At 50.7% G+C, this 14,771-nt stretch overlaps 1 protein-coding gene across 2 annotated transcripts; it reads left to right on the top strand.

The window, feature by feature from the left end:
- The first annotated feature begins 4,462 nt into the window (after nucleotides 1–4,462).
- On the top strand, nucleotides 4,463–7,894 carry LOC136330412 (class I histocompatibility antigen, Gogo-OKO alpha chain-like). 2 transcript variants are annotated; one of them, XM_066267630.1, is made up of 8 exons: nucleotides 4,463–4,770; nucleotides 4,957–5,241; nucleotides 5,430–5,705; nucleotides 6,272–6,574; nucleotides 6,699–6,812; nucleotides 7,240–7,272; nucleotides 7,408–7,455; nucleotides 7,579–7,894. In XM_066267630.1, exons 1-8 carry the CDS (start codon nucleotides 4,569–4,571, stop codon nucleotides 7,581–7,583), a joined length of 1,266 nt encoding a protein of 421 aa, XP_066123727.1. In that variant the 5' UTR covers nucleotides 4,463–4,568; the 3' UTR covers nucleotides 7,584–7,894. The 2 variants fall into 2 exon arrangements, with proteins under 2 accessions (XP_066123727.1, XP_066124615.1); XM_066268518.1 differs by having other exon boundaries at nucleotides 4,466–4,770; nucleotides 6,299–6,574.
- The last annotated feature ends 6,877 nt before the right edge of the window (nucleotides 7,895–14,771 follow it).

The raw sequence follows: 14,771 nt of genomic DNA, 5'->3' as shown, positions 1-14,771 counted from the left end.
AAAGGGACTTGGTGATGTAATGAAGGTTAAGGACCTTAGGACAGGGAGACCATCCTGGATCACCTGGCTGGGCCCAATCACGTCACATAAACCTAATAGCAGAGAGGTTTCTCTGGCTGGAGTCAGAGATGCTGCAGGAGAGATGAGGGTGAGGGGAGGCAGAGAGGTTCCACGTGGGGGAAGGATTGTGTGTGCTGTGGGGGCCACGTTCCAGGACTGAAGACATCCTCGGGTGTCAGGAGCCGATCAACAACTGCTGGCTGACAAGGTCACAGCAGAAGAAGATCAAAAACTGCTGATTGACAAAGTCACAGCAGTGAAGACCAATGGCTGCGGGTTGACAAAGTCACCCAAAGGAGAGACACAACGATACTTCCCCCTTTGACTTTTTGAATTAATCTGGCCTTATATCCCCCCTTTTCTGGGTGTGTGCTATTATTTATGGCACAGGGATAATAGTATCATGCTTTCCCTGTAGATTTGTAGTAATTTCTTTGGAAATGAGACAGAGGTTGTGAGTTCCACAGAAAAGCCTGTAAGTCCCTTGAACTGGGCTCATAGACATAAGAGGCTGGCTATGATATCCCTCGTAAAGGGTTAAGTCTGTAGGAGAATTCCCTCTTAATCATGTTAGAAAGAATAGATTGTGACTTGTGAATGGGTAGGAGGCAGTGGCTGTGCACAGAGCACCTTTCAGCCTTCACTTAATTCAACATTTTTCCTCCCTAGCCTTTTCATGTGATAGAGTAGAGAAACTTTCCTTTCTTCTTGCTTATTTGATCTGCAGATAGTGGTAGACTCTGAGAAGAATCGAGTTAGAACTTAACTAGTGTTTAAATATAATAAATAAGTAATATTTGACTAGAAATAGTATCTTAGGTAAGGTATAGTAGAATGGCCCATTGTGTGGCCTAGGATGAAAGCGCAGTTGGCAAGAAAAGAATGTTTTACTAAGAGAATTGTCTTTTTTTTTATTTTATTTTTTTTTATTTTTTTTTTAAATTTTTATTTATTTATTCATTTTACAGAGGAGAGGGAGGATAGAGAGAGACAGAGAGAGAGGAGAGACAGAGAGAGAGAGAAGAGGGGGAGGAACTGGAAGCATCAACTCCCATATGTGCCTTGACCAGGCAAGCCCAGGGTTTTGAACCGGCGACCTCAGCATTTCCAGGTTGATGCTTTATCCACTGCGCCACCACAGGTCAGGCAGAGAGAGAATTGTCTTTTGACTAAAGGCAATTGCTAGGCTTTCTCAATGAGATGTTCTCATGAGATTTATATACTTTCCAAGATTTTTTGATAATGAGAGGAATGTAGGTGAATCCATAGAAATAATAACAGTTACTGTCTTCTGAAATTATGTTGCTACTAGGCTATCTTGCAAGTGCACTCTGTATATCTTTGGATGAAAGCTACTCTTAATGTTATGTCAATTTCCTTATGGGCAAGCCTTGTAGAATCTTGTGAGAAAAAGTAGGACACTGCTTAAACTCAAAGCCATTTACCTGAGCAAGCGGTGGTCCATTGTTAGTCCTTAATGATTTCGTCTGCTAATCTCTCTCTGCCCCTTGACTCACAACAGCAGTCAAGTTAGTTAACTATTAGTACTAATACCTTAAAAGCTTTTACCAATGTTGTTATCGCTATTCAAGTTATTTTGTATTTTGAATGATTTGCTACCTGGTTTGTGATTCATAGATATAAATTAACTGTTATTCGGAAACATGTAAACATAGTGAAACAAAAGCAATAATTAACACCATGTAATTGTAACTCAGTGTGTGTATAAAAAGGGACCTATACTAGCATTTGAGAGAGATGCCTGACAGTAAATGCTAACCAGAGAATAAAGAGAAAGAAAAGTATTCGGCTCTCTCACTCGATTTCGCCGACGCCGTCTCTTCCTGTGGGACCCCTGGATCCCCCCCGGGGTTGGACCCCGGCACTCTGGGAGCTCAGGGTGGCTCCAGCTGACACCCAGCGAGGAAACAGGGACTCAGTCCCACATCTGCAAGAATCTGAGTTCACACAACCAAGTGAATGAGCTTGGCAGTGGATTCTTCCAGAGCCCCGGTGAGGACATGTCGGATGTGTAACCCGCACAACCATGAGATAATAAAGGGCTGCTGTTTAAAGCCACTCGGTTTGTGGTCACTTTACAGCAGGGACAGAACACACACAGCAGAGGACGCTCAGTCCCTGGCTCCTCACTTCCCTGAGCTCCTCTCCTCCATGACCTTCTGCTCTGCTCTTCCTGGGCCCCCTCCCTTGTCATCCCCTAGACTTGTCATTGCCAATAACCCAGCCCTCCTACAGTCTCCACGCCATGCTTCCCACGCTCTGCCCTCCATCTCCCTACTCACCTCGCAGGGCGGCCTGAGCTATGGAAACACTGGTGCGATTATTTGATCACATGTGTAATGTAATATCAGCAAACCATGCATCACAAATGTGCCTGTTTCCCAGGCCCAAGACCACCCTGTGCTACATCACCTCCCACAGTCGTTTGTGCCCACTGGGATCCCAGGTTATTATCCTACCATCTTGTCACTCTTTTTTTTTTTTTTTACAGGGACAGAGAGAGAGTCAGAGAGAGGGACAGATAGAGACAGACAGACAGGAACGGAGAGAGATGAGAAGCATCATCAGTTTCTCGTTGCGACACCTTAGCTGGTCATTGCTTTGTCATATGTGCCCTGACCGAGGGCCTTCAGCAGACCGAGCGACCCCCTGCTTGAGCCAGCAAACTTGGGTCCAAGCTGGTGAGCTTTTTTTGATCAAGCCAGATGAGCTTGCACTCAAGCTGGCGATCTCGGGGTCTTGAACCTGGGTCTTCTGCATGCCAGTCCGACACTCTACCCACTGCGCCACCGACAGGCCCATCTAGTCACCATCCCTCACCCCTCCATGTCCTCTCCTCCCTCCTCACTCATCTTCAATTCCATGAGACAGCATTTCAGTCCCTCCCTTGGTCTCCCTTGCCTTGTCACTCTTGCTTAGAAAAACCACACAACCAAGAAATTCTACCTCTACCTCCCTGCACCTGCCCCGTGCAGCTACAGGAGGCTGGAGACAACACAGACACGTGGATGCTGTCACGTTACCATCATGACCCAGACCACAAGGGGGTCCACACTGCTGCCCACAATCATCCTGTCCCTGCACGGCTCCCTCAGTCTCCCCCATCCTCTGCTCAAACACCCATCCTCCTTCCCATCTCATTACTGCCAGTGACCTTGTTTCCTGCTTCACTGAGAACACTGGACACATTAGAAGATGATTATTTCAGATTTCCAACACCATCTACTTGGAGACGTCACCACAGGTGAGCTGTCCACACTCCCAGCCAGAGCCGTCCCTGTGCTGGTGCTCGAGGCCTCATCCCTTCTCGTCTACGTAAAGGTGCTGGTCCAGCAGTTCTTCCCTTTTCCTCTCTTGTCATTTTTTCCTCCACTAGGCCACGTGGCAGCGTGAGAATGCACACCCAGACCTCAGCCTGAGGGAGCATAACTGACCGATGGCCCCGCTGCTGTGCTCTCAGATCTGCTGCCCCGTTTGCTCTGGGACCTCACTTCTCACAGGCTCCTTCCCGTCAAAGATGAGAACAGCAGGGAAACTGAGGCAGGACCATTGCCCCTCTGAAGGCTGACTTAGGCTCTAGGATCCCTGACACCCTCTCTGAACTTTCCTTACTCTGCCCTGGGTCTGGGACGCCTCCAGCCAACCTTCCTTCTCTCTCCATCATTTGGATGACCACATTGAGCACTTGTAACTTCGAGGATATACATGCTCCTGTTGAAATGCACGGTGACACACGGCTTCCCTGGGCTTCTCTGTATTGAGGATGTGGGGGTCTCACAGACAAACTCAGAGCTACTGAATGAAGATCATTTCACAATGTAACAATCCCGAGTCACAGACACACTGTGTGGGAAGTAGAATTCAGGAGCTCTGTGAGTCTGACTGCAGTGCTGGTTAGACACATTTCTGTACAAGGGGCCAAAATCACTTCTTTACAGATCAGCTTCCTGACGTTCAGGGTTTCCAAGACTGTGCTCCCCACTGGGGTTCACAGACAACAGGGACACTGGTCTCTGAGGATCTCCATCCCCTGTTTTCAGACACAGCTCCTCCAGGGTTAAGAGAAACAAACTCCTGTCCGTCCACCTCCATTCCCAGGGCGAGCTCACTCTCTGACATCTAAGTCCCGGGGGTGAGTTTTCTTCTAGAAGAGTCCAAGGGGAGAGATAAGGGGTGCGAGGCAGGGAGTCCATTTCAGGGGGAGGGATTCCGGGGAGAGAAGAGGGGGAAGGGGCGGGTCCAGTCTGGGGGTCTCCCTGGTGTCCTCACACAGCCTCTGGGCCAGGACTCAGGGACACAGGGTGACAAAGAGCTGTCCGTCAGGAGGAGGGGTCAGGACACAGTCCCGGGTCCCCAGCCCTGGCTCTCAGGGTCTCAGCCCCAGGGCGGAGTCTGAGCGGGGAAGGTCAGTGTTGGGGAGTCCCCATCTCCCCGGGTTTCACTTCTGCTTCTGACAACCTGTGTCGGGTCCTCCTTCCTGGATACTCATGATGAGTCCACAGATGTCACTCCCATTGGGTGACCGGTTTCTAGAGAAGCCAATCAGCCTCCCCGTCGTTCCCGGTTATAATGTCTCCGCGGACCCGCCCGACACAGATTGTCCCCAGATCCTGAGAATTCGCGTCATGGGGTCCCCCACCCTCCTCCTGCTGCTCTCGGGGTCCCTGGCCCTGACCCCGACCTGGGCGGGTGAGTGCGGGTCGGGAGGGAACGGCCTCTGCGGGGAGGAGCGAGGGGACCCGGCGGGGGCGCAGGACCCCGGGGAGACGCGTGTCCACCGCCCCGTCCTGACCCCTGCTCTGTCCCGGCGCCTTTACAGTTTCCCGGGACCCACGCGGGTAAGGGTCGCGCGTCTCAGAACCTCCCCGTCCCCAGGTCCCCACTCCCTGAGATATTTCTACTCCGCCGTGTCCCGGCCCGGCCGCGGGGAGCCCCGCTTCTTCGCCGTCGGCTACGTGGACGACACGGAGTTCGTGCGGTTCGACAGCGACGCCGCGAGCCCGAGGGAGGAGCCGCGGGCGCCGTGGATGGAGCAGCCGTGGGTGGAGCAGGAGGACCCGGAGTATTGGGACCGGAACACGCGGATCTACAAGGACACCGCACAGGATTTCCGAGTGTATCTGAACACCCTGCGCGGCTACTACAACCAGAGCGAGGACGGTGAGCCACGCGGGCGGGTCCCGGTCACGACCCCATCCCCACGGACGGGCCGGGGTCGCCCGAGTGTCCGGGTCCGAGCTCCACCCGAGACCGCGGGACCCCTCACCCCACCCGGGAGGAGCCCGCGGGACTTTGACCCGGTTTCGTTTTCGGTTTCGGTTTAATCCCCGCGGTCGGGGCGGGGCCAGGGTCTCACACCCTCCAGTGGATGATTGGCTGCGAAATGGACCGGGACGGGCGCCTCCTCCGCGGGTACTGGCAGGACGCCTACGACGGTACCGACTACATCGCCCTGAACGAGGACCTGCGCTCCTGGACCGCGGCCGACGCGGCGGCTCAGATCTCCCGGCGCAAGTGGGAGGAGGCCCGTGAGGCGGAGCGCGTGAGGATCTACCTGGAGGGCAGGTGTATGGAGGGACTCCGCCTTTACCTGGAAAAGGGGAAGGAGACGCTGCAGCGCGCAGGTACCAGGGCCGCGGGGCTCCCTCCTCTCCCCTCGGGCTGCGGCTCCGACACGGAGACAGGAAATGGACCGGGGTCAGAACACCCTCCTTTGGGTCTGGACATTGCGTCCCCTGGGTTTTCAGATCCGGGACCAGACAGCGACTCCCCCTTCTCTCAGGGACAATTAGGTGCAGTCTCTCCGGGATGGAGGGGAGGCCAACCCTGAAATAACCCATCAGCGGTTCCCCTTGACCCTGGCAGTGGCCCCGGGACCCACGGGGATTTTCTCCCTCAGGCCTTGTTCTCTGTCCCCCACCCAGTGTGTCTGAGGTCTGACCCGGCTTTTCTGAGTCATTTGTCCTCCACCCAGGTCAGGACTAGAAATCCCTTTTCTCCTCTCATAGACCTGCCTGCTACCCTGAGCTGTGTCCCTCGGAATCTAGAACTTTCCAAAGACTAGATCATCCCAGGTGCCTCTGTCCAGCTGGTGTCTGGGTTTTCTGCTCCCGCCCCCACCCCAGCTGTCCTGTCACCTCTCACGATGGTCACAGGAGTGCTGCTGGAGTGGCTCATAAAGGATGAAAAGTTCTGCATTTCTCACCCCTCTCCTCAGACCCCCCAAAGGCACACGTGACCCACCACCCCATCTCTGACCGTGAGGTCACCCTGAGGTGCTGGGCCCTGGGCTTCTACCCTGCGGAGATCACCCTGACCTGGCAGCGTGACGGGCAGGACCTGACCCAGGACATGGAGTTTGTGGAGACCAGGCCTGCGGGGGACGGGAGCTTCCAGAAGTGGGCGGCCGTGGTGGTGCCCCCTGGAGAGGAGCAGAGCTACACGTGCCATGTGCAACACGAGGGGCTGCCCGAGCCCCTGACCCTGAGATGGGGTGAGGAGGGGACGTGGGCACAGAGCCTCTTCTCAGGGAGCAGGGGCCTCTGGAGGACTTCAGCAGGGTCAGGGCTGTGGCCTTGGGGTCAGGGCCCTCACTTTCCCTTCCCTTCCCTTCCCAGAGCCTCCTCAGGCCACCATCTCCACTGTGGTCATCATTGCTGTCCTGGTCCTCCTTGGAGCTGTGGTCACTGGAGCTGTGGTGGGAGCTGTGATGTGGAGGAGGAGGCGCTCAGGTAGGGAAGGGTGGGGTCTGAGTTTCTTGTCCCACAGGGGGTTTCAAGCCCAGGAAGAAGTGTGTCCGCTTCATTAATGGGAAGTACTGTCCCCACACATGTGCTTGACCAGTCTGGGGCTGTTTGCTAACAATGACTCTTTAGTGAGGCACGTGTGAACATGAGGGACAGATTTATCACTTGATGAGTCAGTGATGGGGACCTGGTCCCCAACAGTCACAGGTCAGAGGGTCCTGCTGAGGACAGACCTTCAGAAGGATGGGTGGTCCAGTCCCCACACATGTACTTTCCTCAAGTTTCCTGGTCCTGCCCTGGGTCTGTAGTCACAGTTCTGGAAACTTCTCTGGGGCCCAGGGCTAGGGGTTCCTTTAGGACCTCATGGCTCTGCCTCCTCCCTGGTCTCTCACAGGATGTTTTCTTCCTGCAGGTGGGAAAGGAGGGAGCTACGCTCAGGCTGCCAGTGAGTATGGAGGGGTGACCCCTGAGACCCTGTGACAGTGCAGACAGGAACCATGAGGGACCCCACTCCCCATAGTTCCTCCTTTAGTCTCCTGTCCTGGGGGCTCTGACCACGTCCTGTTGTGTTCTACCCCAGGCAGTGACAGTGCCCAGGGCTCTGATGTGTCTCTCACAGCTTCTAAAGGTGAGACCCTGATGGGAGGGGTTGGGACAGAGGGGACAGGATATTTTGAGCACATGGTGAGCTATTGAGAATGTCAGCAGTTACAGCCACTGACCTGAATTTGTTTGTGATTATTTTCTACAGCATGAGACAGCTGCCTTGTGGGGGACTGAGTGACGGAAGATGCTTCACATACACACACACACACACACACCCGCCAGCCCTGTTTGTGACTTCAGGAACCTCTCACTTCTCTCTCTGCAAAGGGCATCTGAACATGTCTGCATTCCTATCAGCATAGTGTGAGGAGGTGGGAGGCTGGCCCACCCCTGCCCCCACGTCTCCCCACACTTCCCTGTCCAGCAGAGGGGGGCTGGGCCTCCCCATCCCTGTCTGTACTTTGTGGAGCACTGAGCTGCAGCTTCTTACTCCCTCATTGAAATAAAACTGTGGGTGTGAATTTGTATTTTCAGTTCTTGAGTTGATGGGTTAGAGGAGAAGACCCTAAAGTGTGAGAGGAAATAAATGGGAGCACTGAGAACTTTCCAGAACCCGTGTGTCTGCTGTGCTGAGTCTGTTGCAGGGACAGGAGAGGCTGGGAGGACCAAGTGTTGCCGGGGTCCAGCCCCGGGGGGAATCCAGGGGTCCCACAGGAAGAGAGGCGTCGGCGCGAATCGAGTGAGAGAACCGAATTCTTTTTTCTCTTTAGCATTTACTGCCAAGCATCTCTGCCAAATGCTGGTCTAGCTTTATTTTTATTTTTTTTTTTAATTTTTAAATTTTTAATTTTTTATTTATTCGTTTTAGAGAGGAGAGGGAAAGACAGAGAGAGAGAGAGAAAGATAGAGAGGAGAGACAGAGAGAAAGAAGGGGGGAGGAGCTGGAAGCATCAACTCCCACATGTGCCTTGACCAGGCAAGCCCAGAGTTTCGAACTGGTGACCTCAGCATTTCCAGGTCGACGCTTTATCCACTGCGCCACCAAAGGTCAGGCCTAGCTTTATTTTTATACACACACACTAAGTTACAATCACATGGTATTCAGAATACATTGATTAATCATTGTTTTTGTATCACTATGGTTACATATTTCTAGGTAACAGTTAATGCATTTCTATAGCTATAAATCAGATGATAAGTCGTTCTAAGTACAGTTATACAATAACTTGAACAGCAATAACAATATTGGTACAAACTTCTAAAAGGTCAGTACTGATTAATAACTCTACCTTGCCTAATGTCCTATTGTCTACTCAAATTTTATTTATCTACTATATCCATATACTAGTTATGTTCTAACTTCATTTTTCTCAGCATGTTCCACCACCTGCAGGTCAGGTAGGTATGCAAGAAGAAAGGAAAGTTTCTCTACTCTACCACATGAAAAGGCTAGGGAGGGAAAGCGATGAATTAAGTGAAGGCTGAAAGGTGCTTCTGTGTATAGTTACTGTTTCCTACCTCTTCATAAGTCACAATCTGTTCTTTCTAACATGATTAATAAGAAGAAATTCTCCTACAAACTTAACCCTTTACAAGGGATATCATAGCCAGCCTCTTATGTTTATGAGCCCAGTTCAAGGGGCTTACAGGCTTTTCTGTGGAACTCACACCCTCTGTCTCATTTCCAAAGAAATTACTACAAATCTACAGGGAAAGCATGATACTATTATCCCTGTGCCATCAGTGATAGCACACACCCAGAAAAGGGGGGATAGAAGGCCAGATTAATTCAAAAGGTCAAAGGGGGAAGTATCGTTGTGCCTTTCCTCTGCTGTGACTTTGTCAACCAGCAGTTGTTGATTAGCTTCTGACAGAGTGTGGTCAGGCCTGTGTCCAGTCGGTGCTCAGAGCATCATGGGCTTTGACGTGGTCATTCCTCAGCTGGGTCACCTCTCTGCTCCTTTGTCCTCATCTCTTCAGTGGAACCTTGTCCCTCCAGGACCTGTGATCACAGGGACTCAAATGTCACCCAGGCCTTGTAACTTGTCCTAATAAAGGACCCCTCCAGGTCTGTGAGCACTGATGGCATCATACGCTGGTCAGCTGACGTTCAGGCCTGGGTCCACCTATCAGCCCCATCTCCTGGGTCTTTATTTGTTGTTTCTTTGTTTCTGTGGAGCAATATGACTGATTTTGTTTATGTTTGGGGTTCCAGTCTCATTCTCCTCTGGGTGTCCCTGTCTGACAACAGGCGATGATTTGTCTGTCATTGTCCCACAAAGCCCAAGAGATCCCTGCACACAGGGTCCTCTGTGTGGTATTGAGAAGAATTTTCAGACGCATCCTGCTCATTCTTCCTTTTGGTGCTTTATGGTTCTTTCCATCTTTTCCAAACCTTCTCAAAAACACAAACAAACAAAAACAAGCTCTGGAGTCAGCAGAGAGGAGGGATTCCTCAGATTAGAGAAGTCCCTGCTGGAATCCTCTCTGCCCGCCCGCCCTCCCCTGCCCTACGCTCCAGGGCTGGCTCAGTGCAGACTCCGGGACGTGCAGAGTGGGGTCCACTGTAGATTTAGGGGAGCAGCCCGGGAAAGTGCAGGTGCATTGCGGTCAGTGTGAGGGCACCTTGTGCTGCAGCCGCCACAGGACAGCTGTGGTCTGAGGCCCCATCAATAGAGACGCGTCTCTAGCGCAGGGAGCTGCCCCACACGGACCACTCAGGAACCACGACTGGGTGTGTGCAGACGTGTGACACTGTTGTTCACGTGGGGACATCACTGAAGGCAGATCAGGAACACTGCTGGCCTTGGGAGCCTGTGTCGTGTGGGGAGAGACAGGTGTGTATGAGCGCAGTGAACAGGGAGGTGTCTGTGTCAGAAGGGGGGGTGTCCTGGGAAAACGCAGTGGGGAAGGCGACCCCGAGTGTGGGCTGTGGGGACAGGAAGATGGCTGTGTGATTTGGGGGGTCAGTGTGGGTCTCACTGGGAAGGTGGCCTTGAGGAAAGGTGTGAAGGACATGAGGAATTGTCCACGAGGATGTAAGGAGGAGTTCTGTCCAGGCAGGAACGTCCAGTGCTAATGGAGGCCTGCGTGGGAATCCACAGAGGCCCGGCCACACCCCGTGGGCCTGAGGACGTTAGAGGACGCGGGCTGTGCTCTGAGGTGGGAGCCGTGCTTTGTAGCAGGAGAGGGACATGGTCTGACGTCCCCTTTAATTTTTATTTTATTTTATTACTTTTTAGCGAGATAGACAGGGACAGACAGGAAGGGAGAGAGATGAGAAGCATCAACTCATAGTTGCTGCACCTTAGTTATTTATTGATTACTTTCTCATATGTGCCTTGACCGGGAGGGAGGGGCTCTAGCCGAGCTGTGACACTGAGCTCAAGCTGGGGACCTTGGGCTTCAAGCCACTGACCTTTGGGCTCAACACAGTGACCATGGGTCATGTCTATGATCCTGTGCTCAAGCCAGATGAGCCCAGGTTCAAACCGGTGACCTCGGGGTTTCAAACCTGGGTCCTTAGCGTCCTAGGCCGATGCTCTCTCCTCTGTGCTACCACCAGGTCAGGTGGACGTCCCCTTTGAAGGGTCGCCGTGGCTGCTGTGCTGAGAACAGACGTGGAGGCGAGGGGGGCAGTGGGGAGCAGTGGGGTCTGTGCAGGCTCCAGGTTGGAGGTGCTTCCACGGGGTGAGCGGTGGATGTAGTGGGCGTGGTGGGATCTGGTCCCTTCTGAGGATGGACTTTACACAGTGGTGGGATCCAGCCGGTTCACACCGGTTCTGCAGAACCGATGCAGACTTTTTTGTTGAGTTCGGTGAACCGGTTCTTAAAATGGTACTTGTCATCAGGGTTCCCTCTAAGGTGGGCGCCTGGGCAGCCGCCCCATGTGGAAATCACAAATTTACATTCCTCACTCTTTTTTAACATTTATCTGTGCAACAGCACATTCTAAATGCCCATAGTAACGTTCATTCCGTCCATAGGTGAAAAAGATTTGACAGAACTATACTTGTGATATTTATGTATTAATTGCATAAAACTCGTTATACCTTTGCTGAAATCCTACATTTTAATTCTTTTATGTTTATTACTTCATCAACAAACGTATAACATAAAGAGAAAAAGTGCCAAACAACCAGGGGTGACAAGCTGTCATTTGTTTCAGCTTTGTGTTGCTCCCCAAATTCCCCCGAGATATTATACGTGTGCTGCTGTTCCCTGATCAAGAACAATATGAAAATATCTTAAGTAACAGTTTTATTGTTTTTATCAGGTGTTATTTAAATTTTTTATTAAGATTTGAAACTCTTACAATCTAGTTTTGTGTACCTCTTTTATCATTCTTATTTAAGTATTAAATTCATGAAATAGTAAACTACCCTTCGGTATATCATTTTTTTATACTTGAAACAGTATTAGGATAGAGAACCAGTTGTTAAATCATTTGAATCCCACCACTGACTTTACAGCTTCCTAACGGGTTGATCTGGGGTGCGAGAGAGGAGTCAAGGTCGCCAAACATTTCAGGACACAAGTAGACAGACGCTGTCAGTGGAGATGGGGAGGCTCTGGAAGGAGCCTATCTGAGGGGGCATCACAGGTGTTCATTGTAAGAGATATGGATCCATCATATCTCTTACATCTTGAGATGTTTGTTAGAAATACAGGAGAGCCTGACCGGGAGGTGGCGCAGTGGATGGAGCGTTGGACTGGGATGTGGAGGACCCAAGTTTGAAACCCTGAGGTTTCTGGCTTAAGCGTGGGCTCATCCGGCTTGAGTGTGGGGTCTCTGGCTCGAGTGTGGGATAATAGACGTGACCCCATGGTTGCTCCCTAGAGCCCAGGGATCGCTGACTTGAGCAGGGGGTCATTCGCTCTGCTGCAGCCCCCTGGTCTGGCACATGTGGGAGCGCAATCAATGAACAACTAAGGAGACTAAGGAGCCACGATGAGGGGTTGATGCTTCTCATCTCGGTTCTTCCCTGTCTGCCTGTCCCTGTCTGTCTCTCTCTGTGTCTCTGTCTCTGTCACAAAAAATAAAAAAAAGAAAGAAAGAAATACAAGAGAGTCGTCCGATTGGCAGTTGGACAGATAAAGCCGGAGATGAGGAGAGATGCCTGCCAGCTGGAGAAATTTATGTCAACAGAAGAGACGGCAAAGAAAGAAGGTCCGGCAGTTGTAAACATTCTGCTTCCCACCAACCACACCCAGAACCTTTCACAGGTGAGTCCACTAAACCCTCCCGGAAGACGCCTGCTCTTCTGCACAGTATTCAGGAGAAGGAGGGTATATAGAGAAAGCCATACAACTAATTTATTAGGCATGAATAACATCGATCCTAACGCCAGTTAAGAAAGAAATAAGGAAAAAAAATAGAAAAATCGCATTTAAGAAAGCAGATGTGGAAATCCTGAGAAAATTCAGCAGACTGTATCTCTCAGTATACTATGAAGCAAATATTTTAACCAAGTTAGGTATCCCAGGAATACAAGAGTGTTTAACCTTGAAATGTCTTAATGAAATCCACCACTTCATTAAGACTAAAAAGACAGGAATGATCATATCTTACTGTGTAGAAATCACTACAGATGAAATCAGTGCTCGTCTGACCCACACTTCTTAGTCATGTTCACATTTAAGGACCCAGGAGACTCGATTAGCCCCTCCCTGCTAGCAGGATGATCTCCTTACTCCATGGTCCATGCCTTTAATGTCACCCTCAAAGTCCCTCTTGCTGAGCATGGTGACAGTCACAGGCTCCAGGGATTAGGGCTTGGACATATTCGTGCGGCCGTTATTCTGCGACCACAGCTGCATGGTGACTGAATGAGGAGGTTGAACATGAGTCTGGTTCAAGTCCAGAGGGGAGAAGAGAGCACATGGAGGGGGCGCGGTGTGGAGTAAAAAGATATATTTTCAAATAAGTGTAACTGGACATATTAGCAAAATACCTGCTCTGAATACATTGACAATGTCATAGGAACACGTGAGAAAGAAGGAAAGCAGAAAAACCAATTGGTGATGATGGATCCATATAAATGAACACTGTTTTTATACCATATTAATAATGTCGGGTTCAAAACACATAAAAAAGATAAAGTACCATGTTGTGCTGTAGTTTCTCCCCTGTATCCCACGACACCCAGGCGATGTCGTCCTCGACAGCTGAGAGAGCTTGTTACTTTTATTCAGATGCCACTTCTTATACACAGTACCCAGAATAAAGTAAGTACTTAGTCAATGTTACCAAATTAATGCATTTCCTGGACATCCTTAGAAGACCAGGAATTGTGATGCACAAGTACAACTTTAAATAGGCTGAAGGGAGTGACCTCAGAGAAAATGGTGGCCTAGGAACTTTAAAGGTCCGTCTTTACTCAGAACAATGGAAAAACTAGGCAAAGCTCTCAGAATCCACTTTATCAGAAGTATGAAAAATTTGGAGTGTTTATAGCTACAAAGAAAGTGCAAAAAACAGAGGAAGGCAAAAGAAATTGAATAGGACAGCCGTGTGTTGTCTTGTTACCCTTCTCCCTTCCCCCTCCCCAGCTGAGCTGTGACCTTGAAGGCAGTGCCACCCGTATGAGTGGGTTCTTGGTGACAGAGGAATCAGAGTGGACATTGTCAAAGAATCGTGACTTTCTGTTGTGACCTGTCAGGTGGCTCCTTGCAGGATGGATGTAAGTGCCTTATCTTTATTTTTTCTAACTCAGAACTCTCTCAGGGTAGAGAATGAACTAAGGCAAAGACCATGAGCAAAAACTATTTCATGTCAAGGAACCAGCAGCTGTCTCTGGGCTAAAACATCAGCTGGGGCCAATAATGGACGTGGAGAAGAGCCTGGGAGACAGAGCTGGGGAGGGAGGAGCCACAGGCAGTAAGTGTTGTGAGGACTCTCACATCTTCCTGGATTCTAGATGCTTCTGTGTATCATCAATGTGCAAAGAGGAATCAAGACTCACCCACCACAGGAGGGCACCTGCAGTGCAGACAGGAACACACCTGGACCAGCCGGCTCAGGTGAGCAGGTGACCAGGAAGATGGCAACACTAGACCCCCCACAGAGCACTTACTACATAAGGCCACTCTATCAAGATGGGAGACAGAGCAGCTCTACCTAAGAGATACATAGAAACAAAGACAGGGAGGCAGCTACAGTGAGGAGACCAATAAATACATCTCAAGAGAAGAACAGTCTGACCAGGCGGTGGCGCAGTGGATAGAGCTTCGAACTGGAATGCTGAGGACCCAGATTCGAGACCCTAAGGTCACCTGCTTGAGCGTGGGCTCATTCTGTTTGAGCAAGGCTCACCTGCTTGAGCCCAAGATCGCTGGAGCCCCCCGATCAAGGCATATATGAGAAGCAATCAATGAAAAACTAAGGTGCCACAACGA

Source organism: Saccopteryx bilineata, chromosome 1 (genome assembly GCF_036850765.1).
Source record: "Saccopteryx bilineata isolate mSacBil1 chromosome 1, mSacBil1_pri_phased_curated, whole genome shotgun sequence".
NCBI classification, from domain to species: domain Eukaryota; kingdom Metazoa; phylum Chordata; class Mammalia; order Chiroptera; family Emballonuridae; genus Saccopteryx; species Saccopteryx bilineata.
The sequence above is the reverse complement of the archived record's forward strand: the minus strand, read 5'-3'. Positions and strand labels throughout refer to the sequence as shown.

Excerpts from the sequence above, each read along its gene's own strand:
- LOC136330412 (XM_066267630.1), top strand. The coding sequence starts at position 4,569 with ATGATGAGTCCACAGATGTCACTCCCATTGGGTGACCGGTTTCTAGAG. Across the intron at positions 5,706-6,271 it reads GGAGACGCTGCAGCGCGCAG|TTCTGCATTTCTCACCCCTC; the intron begins GTACCAGGGCCG and ends AAGGATGAAAAG. Across the intron at positions 7,273-7,407 it reads GAGCTACGCTCAGGCTGCCA|GCAGTGACAGTGCCCAGGGC; the intron begins GTGAGTATGGAG and ends GTTCTACCCCAG.